The sequence below is a fragment of the Oncorhynchus masou genome, chromosome 24 (genome assembly GCF_036934945.1).
Source record: "Oncorhynchus masou masou isolate Uvic2021 chromosome 24, UVic_Omas_1.1, whole genome shotgun sequence".
Lineage (NCBI taxonomy): Eukaryota > Metazoa > Chordata > Actinopteri > Salmoniformes > Salmonidae > Oncorhynchus > Oncorhynchus masou.
This window is the reverse complement of record NC_088235.1, coordinates 96,237,952-96,249,984: the sequence shown is the minus strand read 5'-3', so window position 1 is coordinate 96,249,984 and position 12,033 is coordinate 96,237,952. Positions and strand designations below refer to the sequence as shown.

The 12,033-nt window shown below is 52.6% G+C and overlaps 1 protein-coding gene across 8 annotated transcripts in view; it reads right to left on the bottom strand.

Moving 5' to 3' along the window:
- Positions 1-12,033, bottom strand: part of ptprfa (protein tyrosine phosphatase receptor type Fa) — a 317,924-nt gene that overhangs the window by 86,881 nt on the left and 219,010 nt on the right. For all 8 annotated transcript variants that reach the window (XM_064935762.1, XM_064935763.1, XM_064935768.1 and 5 more), the window contains one exon: positions 1,097-1,214. In XM_064935762.1, coding sequence (XP_064791834.1) covers positions 1,097-1,214 — 118 coding nt within the window. The remainder of the gene's footprint in view (positions 1-1,096; positions 1,215-12,033) is intronic.

Sequence of the window (12,033 nt, the reverse complement as noted above, 5' to 3'; positions counted from 1 at the left end):
GAGCTGTTCAGGGTCCTGTTGGTTCCAGACTGCATCGGTACCGCTTGCTGTGCAGTAAGATAGAAAACCATCTATGACTTGGTTGGCTGGAGACTTCGAAAATGTTTAGGGCCTTGCTCTGACACTGCCTGTTATAGAGGTCCTGGATGGCAGGGAGCTCTGCCCCAGTGATGTACTAGGCTGTACACACTACCCTCTAGCGTCTTGCGGTTAGATGCCAAGTAGTTGCCATACATACCATGCAGTGACTTAGCCAGTCAAGATGGTCTCAATTGTGCAGCTGTAAAACCTTTTGAGGATCTGAGGGCCCATGCCAAATCTTTTCAGCCTCCTGAGGGGGAAGAGGCATTGTTGTGCCCTCTTCACGACTGTGTTGGTGTGTGTGGACAAGGATAGATCCTTATTGATGTGGACACTGAGGAACTCGACCCGCTCCACTACAGCCCTGTCAATGTGAATTGGGGCATGCTCGACCCTCTGTTTCCTGTAGTCCACAATTACCTCCTTTGTCTTACTGACGTTGAGGGAGAGGTTGTTGTCCTGGCACCCCACTGCCAGGTCTCTGACCACCTCCCTATAGGCTGCCTCATCACCGTTGGTGACCAGGCCTACCACTGTCATTTCTGTGTTCAGTCCCAGGGTCCTGAGCTTAAGTGATGGGCTTGGAGGGTACTATAGTGTTGAACGCTGAGCTGTAGTCAATGATCAACATTCTCACATAGGTGATCCTCTTGTCCAGGTGGGCGAGGGCAGTGTTGAGTGCAATAAAGATTGCGTCGAATAAGGTTTTGTTGGGGAGGTATGGAATTGGAGTAGATACAGGTGTCTGGGATGATGTTGTTGTGAGCCATGACCAGCCTTTCAAAGCATTTCATGGCTACAGATGTGAGTGCTACGGTGCGATAATCATTTACACAGTTTACCTTGGCGTTCTTGGGCGCAGGGACTATGGCTGCCTGCTTGAAACATGTAGGTATTACAGACTGGGTAAGGGGGAGGTTGAAAATGTCAGTAAAGACACTTGCCAGCTGGTCAGCGCAGTTTGTGCGTGTGTGTGTGTGTTTGCATGTGTGCATGTGTGTTTAGCTGTACACACCTGCTCCAGTGGTGGTGACCACCTTGGCCTTACTGCGTGCCCCGTCCCCCTTGGTGGTGTAGGCTGCCACGGTGACAGAGTAGGTGGTCTCAGGGAGCAGGCCTGTTATAACAGCCTCCTAGGGGAGAGAAAAGTTTAAACAGCCTGGGTCAGGTTAATGCTATGATGACGGCTAACACAATTTTCCAGCCTTCACCCACTGTACTGTGTTGAGTTTACTCCGGGAGGGTTAGGAACTCAAGCGCACACACACACACACACACATTCCATACATCAGTGTAAATTTTAAACACTCCGAAGACATTGAAATTCTTTCGGAGAAATGGTCAACAAGATCTGTCCCCAACAAGATCTGTCCCCAACAATATCTGTCCCCAACAAGATCTGCCCTCAACAAGATCTGCCCTCAAAAGATCTGTCCCCAACAAGATCTGTCCCCAACAAGATCTGCCCTCAACAAGATCTGTCCCCAACAAGATCTGCCCTCAACAAGATCTGCCCTCAACAAGATCTGTCCCCAACAAGATCTGTCCCCAACAAGATTTGCCCTCAACAAGATCTGTCCCCAACAATATCTGCCCTCAACAAGATCTGTCCTCAACAAGATCTGTCCCCAACAAGATCTGTCCCCAACAAGATCTGTCCTCAACAAGATCTGTCCTACCGTGTCTCAGTACTACAGTGTCTCAGTACTACCGTGTCTCAGTACTACCTTGTCTCAGTACCACCGTGTCTCAGTACCACCGTGTCTCAGTACTACCGTGTCTCAGTACTACCGTGTCTCAGTACTACCGTGTCTCAGTACAGTGTCTCAGTACTACCGTGTCTCAGTACTACTGTGTCTCAGTACAGTGTCTCAGTACTACCGTGTCTCAGTACTACAGTGTCTCAGTACTACCGTGTCTCAGTACAGTGTCTCAGTACTACCGTGTCTCAGTACAGTGTCTCAGTACTACTGTGTCTCAGTACAGTGTCTCAGTACTACCTTGTCTCAGTACTACCGTGTCTCAGTACTACCTTGTCTCAGTACAGTGTCTCAGTACTACCGTGTCTCAGTACTACCGTGTCTCAGTACTACCGTGTCTCAGTACTACCGTGTCTCAGTACTACCGTGTCTCAGTACTACCGTGTCTCAGTACTACCGTGTCTCAGTACTACCTTGTCTCAGTACTACCGTGTCTCAGTACTACCGTGTCTCAGTACCACCGTGTCTCAGTACTACCGTGTCTCAGGACCACCGTGTCTCAGTACTACCGTGTCTCAGTACAGTGTCTCAGTACTACCGTGTCTCAGTACAGTGTCTCAGTACTACCGTGTCTCAGTACTACCGTGTCTCAGTACACCGTGTCTCAGTACAGTGTCTACCGTGTCTCAGTACTACCGTGTCTCAGTACAGTGTCTCAGTACTACCGTGTCTCAGTACTACTGTGTCTCAGTACAGTGTCTCAGTACTACTGTGTCTCAGTACAGTGTCTCAGTACTACCGTGTCTCAGTACTACCGTGTCTCAGTACTACCGTGTCTCAGTACTACCGTGTCTCAGTACTACCGTGTCTCATTACTACTGTGTCTCAGTACTACCGTGTCTCAGTACTACCTTGTCTCAGTACTACCGTGTCTCAGTACTACCTTGTCTCAGTACTACCGTGTCTCAGTACTACCTTGTCTCAGTACTACCGTGTCTCAGTACTACCGTGTCTCATTACTACTGTGTCTCAGTACTACCGTGTCTCAGTACTAGTACGTGTCTCAGTACTACCGTGTCTCAGTACTACCGTGTCTCAGTACTACCGTGTCTCAGTACTCAGACCACCTTGTCTCAGTACCACCGTGTCTCAGTACTACTGTGTCTCAGTACTGTACCAGTGTCTCAGTACTACCGTGTCTCAGTACTACTGTGTCTCAGTACTACCGTGTCTCAGTACCGTGTCTCACACCGTGTCTCAGTACTACTGTGTCTCAGTACTACCTTGTCTCAGTACTACCGTGTCTCAGTACTACTGTGTCTCAGTACTACCGTGTCTCAGTACCACCGTGTCTCAGTACTACCGTGTCTCAGTACTACTGTGTCTCAGTACTACCGTGTCTCAGTACTGTGTCCGTGTCTCAGTACTACTGTGTCTCAGTACAGTGTCTCAGTACAGTGTCTCAGTACTACTGTGTCTCAGTACAGTGTCTCAGTACTACCTTGTCTCAGTACTACCGTGTCTCAGTACTACCGTGTCTCAGTACTACTGTGTCTCAGTACAGTGTCTCAGTACTACCGTGTCTCAGTACAGTGTCTCAGTACTACTGTGTCTCAGTACTACCGTGTCTCAGTACTACCGTGTCTCAGTACCACCGTGTCTCAGTACTACCGTGTCTCAGTACTACCGTGTCTCAGTACTACCGTGTCTCAGTACTACTGTGACTCATTACTACCGTGTCTCAGTACCACCGTGTCTCAGTACTACGTGTCTCAGTACTACCGTGTCTCAGTACTACCGTGTCTCATTACTACTGTGTCTCAGTACTACCGTGTCTCAGTACTACCTTGTCTCAGTACTACCGTGTCTCAGTACTACCGTGTCTCAGTACTACCGTGTCTCAGTACTACCGTGTCTCAGTACTACCTTGTCTCAGTACTACCGTGTCTCAGTACTACTGTGTCTCAGTACTACCGTGTCTCAGTACTACCGTGTCTCAGTACTACCGTGTCTCAGTACTACCGTGTCTCAGTACCACCGTGTCTCAGTACCACTGTGTCTCAGTACAGTGTCTCAGTACCACCGTGTCTCAGTACAGTGTCTCAGTACCACCGTGTCTCAGTACAGTGTCTCAGTACCACCGTGTCTCAGTACAGTGTCTCAGTACCACCGTGTCTCAGTACAGTGTCTCAGTACAGTGTCTCAGTACTACTGTGTCTCAGTACAGTGTCTCAGTACTACCTTGTCTCAGTACTACCGTGTCTCAGTACTACCACCGTGTCTCAGTACTACTGTGTCTCAGTACAGTGTCTCAGTACTACCGTGTCTCAGTACTACCGTGTCTCATTACTACTGTGTCTCAGTACCGTGTCTACCTTGTCTCACCGTGTCTCAGTACTACCGTGTCTCAGTACCACCGTGTCTCAGTACTACCGTGTCTCAGTACTACCGTGTCTCAGTACTACCGTGTCTCAGTACTACCGTGTCTCAGTACCACCGTGTCTCAGTACCACCGTGTCTCAGTACTACCGTGTCTCAGTACTACCGTGTCTCAGTACCACCGTGTCTCAGTACTACCGTGTCTCAGTACTACCGTGTCTCAGTACTACCTTGTCTCGTGTCAGTACTACCGTGTCTCAGTACTACCGTGTCTCCGTGTCTCAGTACTACCGTGTCTCAGTACTACCGTGTCTCAGTACTACCGTGTCTCAGTACTACCGTGTCTCAGTACTACCGTGTCTCAGTACTACCTTGTCTCAGTACTACCTTGTCTCAGTACTACCGTGTCTCAGTACTACCGTGTCTCAGTACTACCGTGTCTCATTACCACCGTGTCTCAGTACCACCGTGTCTCATTACCACCGTGTCTCAGTACAGTGTCTCAGTACCACCGTGTCTCAGTACACCGTGTCTCAGTACCACCGTGTCTGTCTCAGTACAGTGTCTCAGTACTACCGTGTCTCAGTACTACCGTGTCTCAGTACTACCGTGTCTCAGTACTACCGTGTCTCAGTACTACCGTGTCTCAGTACCACCGTGTCTCAGTACTACCGTGTCTCAGTACTACCTTGTCTCAGTACCACCGTGTCTCAGTACTACCGTGTCTCAGTACTACGTGTCTCAGTACTACCGTGTCTCAGTACCACCGTGTCTCAGTACCACCGTGTCTCAGTACTACTGTCAGTCTGTCTCAGACAGTACAGTGTCTCAGACACTTGTCTCAGTACCACCGTGTCTCTGTCTCAGTACACTGTACCGTGTCTCAGTACCACGTGTCTGAGACACCGGTCAGTGTCTGAGACACCGGTGTGTCTCAGTACACCGTGTCTGTACCGTGTCTCAGACCACCGTGTCTCAGTACCACCGTGTCTCAGTACTACCGTGTCTCATTACCACCGTGTCTCAGTACACCGTGTCTCAGGTACGTGAGACACCGTGTCTCAGTACTGTCTCCAGTACACCGTGTCTCAGTACTGAGACACCGTGTCTCAGTACTGAGACCACCGGTGGTACTGAGACACGTGTACTGTCTCAGTACCACCGTGTCTCAGTGTGTCTCAGTACTACCGTGTCTCAGTACACGTGTCTCAGTACACGTGTCTGTACTACGTGAGTACAAGTACTACCGTGTCTCAGTACACGGTCAGTACTACCTTGTCTCATTACCACCTGTCTCAGTACTACTGTGTCTCAGTACTACCGTGTCTCAGGTACTGAGACAAGGTAGTACTGAGACACGTATCTCAGTACTGTAGTACTGAGACACGGTTGTAGAATGTTCCAGACACCTTTTCTTACATTTTCACTTGGTTTTGAAAAAATGTACCCAAGCAGCGAGTTACTTGCTGAGCATCAAATTAGATACATATTAGGTTCCAAAATAGTGACATTCTCTTTTAATATAGATGCTATACAGCCCAAAAACACAAAGACAGTGTTGAATTCTAAAACCCAAATAAAGTCACAGTCTTGATCTCTGAGTCCCTCTCTTGACCAGGTCCCATATGGCTCTGTTCAAAAGCAGTACACAAGTCAGGCACTTTTGAAGATACGCCCCCAGTTAAAGTGTTCAGAGTTGTTCTCTGTCTCTCTCTCTGACTGGACAGAACCACAGCCTTTAAAACAGTTTGTATCCAAATGTCAAGTGTAGGCTATAATAAGCAACCCCCATTTAGCATCTATATCAAAGTGCACACCCTCGCATATGTGCCTCTCCATTTCAAAAGGAACTCATTAAAATGAAGACACCTAAAGAGACAGAGCTCATTTGTACCCATAAAAGAGTTGGAGAGGTTCTTTCTCCTCGGACTGAGTGGGGATCCATTTCCTCCAGGGCTGATGAGATGAGCGAGAGAGCAGTGGAGAGAGTAAAGACCAGCAGTATGTCCCAAATGGCATCCTATTTCCTATATAGTGCACTACTTTTGACCAGGGCTGTAAGGACACCAACATACAAGTAGTGCACCATAAAGGCAATAGGGTGCAATTTGGGACGCAGCCCGGATAGATGGATGCGCTTCAGACTGAAGAGAGGAAGTCAAAGACAGGAGGGGGGTTTCCAACTGAGAACACCCAGGAAGACTCATCCCCATCCCTCCATCTTATCCCTCCACCAGCCTGCCGCCTGTGGCACCAGCCTGTAGGTGCCTGGGACCTGGAGCTCAGCCCAGCCTGTAGGTGCCTGGGGCCTGGAGCTCAGCTCAGCCTGTAGGTGCCTGGGGCCTGGAGCTCAGCCCAGCCTGTAGGTGCCTGGGGCCTGGAGCTCAGCCCAGCCTGTAGGTGCCTGGGGCCTGGAGCTCAGCTCAGCCTGTAGGTGCCTGGGGCCTGGAGCTCAGCTCAGCCTGTAGGTGCCTGGGGCCTGGAGCTCAGCCCAGCCTGTAGGTGCCTGGGGCCTGGAGCTCAGCCCAGCCTGTAGGTGCCTGGGGCCTGGAGCTCAGCCCAGCCTGTAGGTGCCTGGGGCCTGGAGCTCAGCCCAGCCTGTAGGTGCCTGGGGCCTGGAGCTCAGCCCAGCCTGTAGGTGCCTGGGGCCTGGAGCTCAGCCCAGCCTGTAGGTGCCTGGGGCCTGGAGCTCAGCCCAGCCTGTAGGTGCCTGGGGCCTGGAGCTCAGCCCAGCCTGTAGGTGCCTGGGGCACAGAGCTCAGCCCAGTCTTGTGAGGAGAGGAGATGAGATGACAGACCACGAAGCTGCAGCTAACAACCACAGAAATGAGCATGGCCATACAAACCAGCTCTGATTCCCAGAGACCAAACAAATGTTTCATCATGATTTCATGGCGAGCCTCTCACATCTTTATTGCATGACATTCATTAAAAAGCTCTTCCCTTCCTGCTAATTAATCACAGACATGCTGCTGAGCAGAGCAGGCTGGCGGTCTCTGTAGTAGGCTATTTTGAGAAAAGATGGCTCACTTAGGGTTTATGTAACCCTCCCCCAAACCCCACCCCATCTTTCAGTAAGGGAGTTGGAGAGTTAGAAGTAAGAGGGAAATATGAGTCATCTGAAGCTATAACATTTATTTTAAAAGCTTCATTATTTTAAATGTATAGTTTTCCTTTTAAGTTTCAGGCCCTGCAGTGATTTCTCTCTTTCAATTGGATAAAAAAAAAAAATCAGTCAGTCTCTTATCTCTCTCTCTCTCTCTCTCTCTCTCTCTCTCTCTTTAAAATCCAGAGGGGGGGGGGGGGGCTTTGGTTCTCTGGGAAGGTAGGAATGGATTCCATGGGAGGGAATATATTAAACATTTAAAATTAAGAGGGTTGCATCACAAATGGCACCTTATTCCCTATATAGTGCACTACTTTTGACCAGGACCCATACGGCCCGTAGGGCTCTGGTCAAAAGCAGTGCAATATATAGGGAATAGGATGCCATTCAGGACGTAGATTAGACATGATGAATGATTCTGTTCTACATCCAAGGGAACTCCGTCAAGGCTTGTTTAAATAGAGCCAATCAAGTCGTCATGACTTCCAGTACCAGTAGGCTTCAGATCAAGCCATCTGGTCCCCTCCACCTAACCAGTCCACCTCAATCACCAGGAGGGCCTAACACTAACCAGTCCACCTCAATCACCAGGAGGGCCTAACACTAACCAGTCCACCTCAATCACCAGGAGGGCCTAACACTAACCAGTCCACCTCAATCACCAGGAGGGCCTAACCCTAACCAGTCCACCTCAATCACAAGGAGGGCCTAACACTAACCAGTCCACCTCAATCACCAGGAGGGCCTAACACTAACCAGTCCACATCAATCACCAGGAGGGCCTAACCCTCACCCTAAACCTCCACCTCAATCACCAGGAGGGCCTAACACTAACCAGTCCACCTCAATCACCAGGAGGGCCTAACACTAACCAGTCCACCTCAATCACCAGGAGGGCCTAATCCTGACACTAACACTCCACCTCGATCAACAGGAAGGCCTAACCCTCACCCTAACCCTCCATCACCAGGAAGGCCTACCCCTCACTCTAACCCTCCACCTCGATCACCAGGAAGGCCTACCCCTCAACCTAACCCTCCACCTCCATCACCAGGAAGGCCTACCCCTCACCCTAACCCTCCACCTCGATCACCAGGAAGGCCTACCCCTCACCCTAACCCTCCACCTCCATCACCAGGAAGGCCTACCCCTCACCCTAACCCTCCACCTCCATCACCAGGAAGGCCTACCCCTCACCCTAACACTCCATCACCAGGAAGGCTTACCCCTCACCCTAACACTCCATCACCAGGAAGGCCTACCCCTCACCCTAACGCTCCATCACCAGGAAGGCCTACCCCTTACCCTAACACTCCATCACCAGGAAGGCCTACCCCTCACCCTAACCCTCCACCACCAGGAAGGCCTACCCCTCACCCTAACCCTCCACCACCAGGAAGGCCTACCCCTCACCCTAACCCTAACCCTCCACCTCCATCACCAGGAAGACCTACCCCTCACCCTAACCCCCCACCTCCATCACAAGGAAGGCCTACACCTGACCCTAACCCTCCACCTCCATCACCAGGAAGGCCTACCCCTCACCCTAACTCTCCATCACCAGGAAGGCCTACCCCTCACCCTATCCCTCCACCTCCATCACCAGGAAGGCCTACCCCTCAGCCTATCTCTCCACCTCCATCACCAGGAAGGCCTACCCCTCACCCTAACCCTCCACCACCAGGAAGGACTACCCCTCACCCTAACACTAACCCTCCACCTCCATCACCAGGAAGGCCTACCCCTCACCCTAACACTCCATCACCAGGAAGACCTACCCCTCACCCTAACCCCCCACCTCCATCACCAGGAAGGCCTAATCCTCACCCTAACCCTCCACCTCGATCACCAGGAAGGCCTAATCCTCACCTAAACCCTCCAACTCCATCACCAGGAAGGCCTAATCCTCACACTAACCCTCCACCTCGATCACCAGGAACGCCTAACCCACACCCTAACCCTCCATCACCAGGAAGGCCTACCCCTCACTCTAACCCTCCACATCGATCACCAGGAAGGCCTAACCCTCACCCTAACCCTCCACCACCAGGAAGGCCTACCCCTCACCCTAACCCTCAATCACCAGGAAGGCCTACCCCTCACCCTAACCCTCAATCACCAGGAAGGCCTAACCCTCACCCTAACCCTCAATCACCAGGAAGGCCTAACCCTCACCCTAACCCTCCATCACCAGGAAGGCCTACCCCTCACTCTAACCCTCCACCTCGATCACCAGGAAGGCCTAACCCTCACCCTAATGCTCCATCACCAGGAAGACCTACCCCTCACCCTAACGCTCCATCACCAGGAAGGCCTACCCCTCACCCTAACGCTCCATCACCAGGAAGGCCTACCCCTCACCCTAACGCTCCATCACCAGGAAGGCCTACCCCTTACCCTAACGCTCCATCAACAGGAAAGCCTACCCCTCACCCTAACGCTCCATCACCAGGAAGGCCTACCCCTTACCCTAACGCTCCATCACCAGGAAGGCCTACCCCTCACCCTAGCGCTCCATCACCAGGAAGGCCTACCCCTAACCCTAACGCTCCATCACCAGGAAGGCCTACCCCTCACCCTAACGCTCCATCACCAGGAAGGCCTACCCCTTACCCTAACGCTCCATCACCAGGAAGGCCTACACCTCACCCTCCATCACCAGGAAGGCCTACCTCACCATCACCTGGAAGGCCTACCCCTTACCCTAATGCTCCATCACCAGGAAGGCCTAAACCCTCACCCTAACCCTCCATCACCAGGAAGGCCTACCCCTTACCCTAACGCTCCATCACCAGGAAGACCTACCCCTCACCCTAACGCTCCATCACCAGGAAGGGCTACCCCTTACCCTAACGCTCCATCACCAGGAAGGCCTACCCCTTACCCTAACGCTCCATCACCAGGAAGGCCTACCCCTCACCCTAACCCTCCATCACCAGGAAGGCCTACCCCTTACCCTAACGCTCCATCACCAGGAAGACCTACCCCTCACCCTAACCCTCCACCTCCATCACCAGGAAGGCCTACCCCTCACCCTAACCCTCAATCACCAGGAAGGCCTACCCCTCACCCTAACCCTCCATCACCAGGAAGGCCTACCCCTCACTCTAACCCTCCACCTCATCACCAGGAAGGCCTAACCCTCACCCTAATGCTCCATCACCAGGAAGCCTACCCCTCACCCTAACGCTCCATCACCAGGAAGACCTACCCCTCACCCTAACGCTCCATCACCAGGAAGGCCTACCCCTCACCCTAACGCTCCATCACCAGGAAGGCCTACCCCTTACCCTAACGCTCCATCAACAGGAAAGCCTACCCCTCACCCTAACGCTCCATCACCAGGAAGGCCTACCCCTTACCCTAACGCTCCATCACCAGGAAGGCCTACCCCTCACCCTAACCCCCCACCTCCACCACCAGGAAGGCCTACCCCTCACCCTAACCCTCAATCACCAGGAAGGCCTACCCCTCACCCTAACCCTCAATCACCAGGAAGGCCTAACCCTCACCCTAACCCTCAATCACCAGGAAGGCCTAACCCTCACCCTAACCCTCCATCACCAGGAAGGCCTACCCCTCACTCTAACCCTCCACCTCGATCACCAGGAAGGCCTAACCCTCACCCTAATGCTCCATCACCAGGAAGACCTACCCCTCACCCTAACGCTCCATCACCAGGAAGGCCTACCTATCACCCTAACCCTAACCCTCCACCTCCATCACCAGGAAGGCCTAACCCTCACTCTAACCCTCCATCACCAGGAAGGCCTACCCCTTACCCTAACGCTCCATCAACAGGAAAGCCTACCCCTCACCCTAACGCTCCATCACCAGGAAGGCCTACCCCTTACCCTAACGCTCCATCACCAGGAAGGCCTACCCCTCACCCTAATGCTCCATCACCAGGAAGACCTACCCCCTCACCCTAACGCTCCATCACCAGGAAGACCTACCCCTCACCCTAACGCTCCATCACCAGGAAGGCCTACCCCTCACCCTAATGCTCCATCACCTGGAAGGCCTACCCCTACCCCTTACCCTAATGCTCCATCACCAGGAAGGCCTACCCCTCACCCTAACCCTCCATCACCAGGAAGGCCTACCCCTTACCCTAACGCTCCATCACCAGGAAGACCTACCCTCACCCTAATGCTCCATAACCAGGAAGGCCTACCCCTTACCCTAACGCTCCATCACCAGGAAGGCCTACCCCTTACCCTAACGCTCCATCACCAGGAAGGCCTACCCCTCACCCTAACCCTCCATCACCAGGAAGGCCTACCCCTTACCCTAACGCTCCATCACCAGGAAGACCTACCCCTCACCCTAACCCTCCACCTCCATCACCAGGAAGGCCTACCCCTCACCCTAACCCTCCACCACCAGGAAGGCCTACCCCTCACCCTAAACCTCCACCTCCATCCATCACCAGGAAGGTCTATCCCTCACCCTAACCCCCCACCTCAATCACCAGGAAGGCCTACCCCTCGCCCTAACCATCCACCACCAGGAAGGCCTACCCCTCACCCTAACCCTAACCCTCCACCTCCATCACCAGGAAGGTCTAACCCTCACCCTAACCCTCCACCTCCATCACCAGGAAGGCCTACCCCTCACCCTAACCCTCCACCTCTATCACCAGGAAGGCCTAACCCTCCATCACCAGGAAGGCCTACCCCTCAACCTAACCCTCCACCTCCATCACCAGGAAGGCCTACCCCTTACCCTAACCCTCCACCACCAGGAAGGCCTAACCCTCCATCA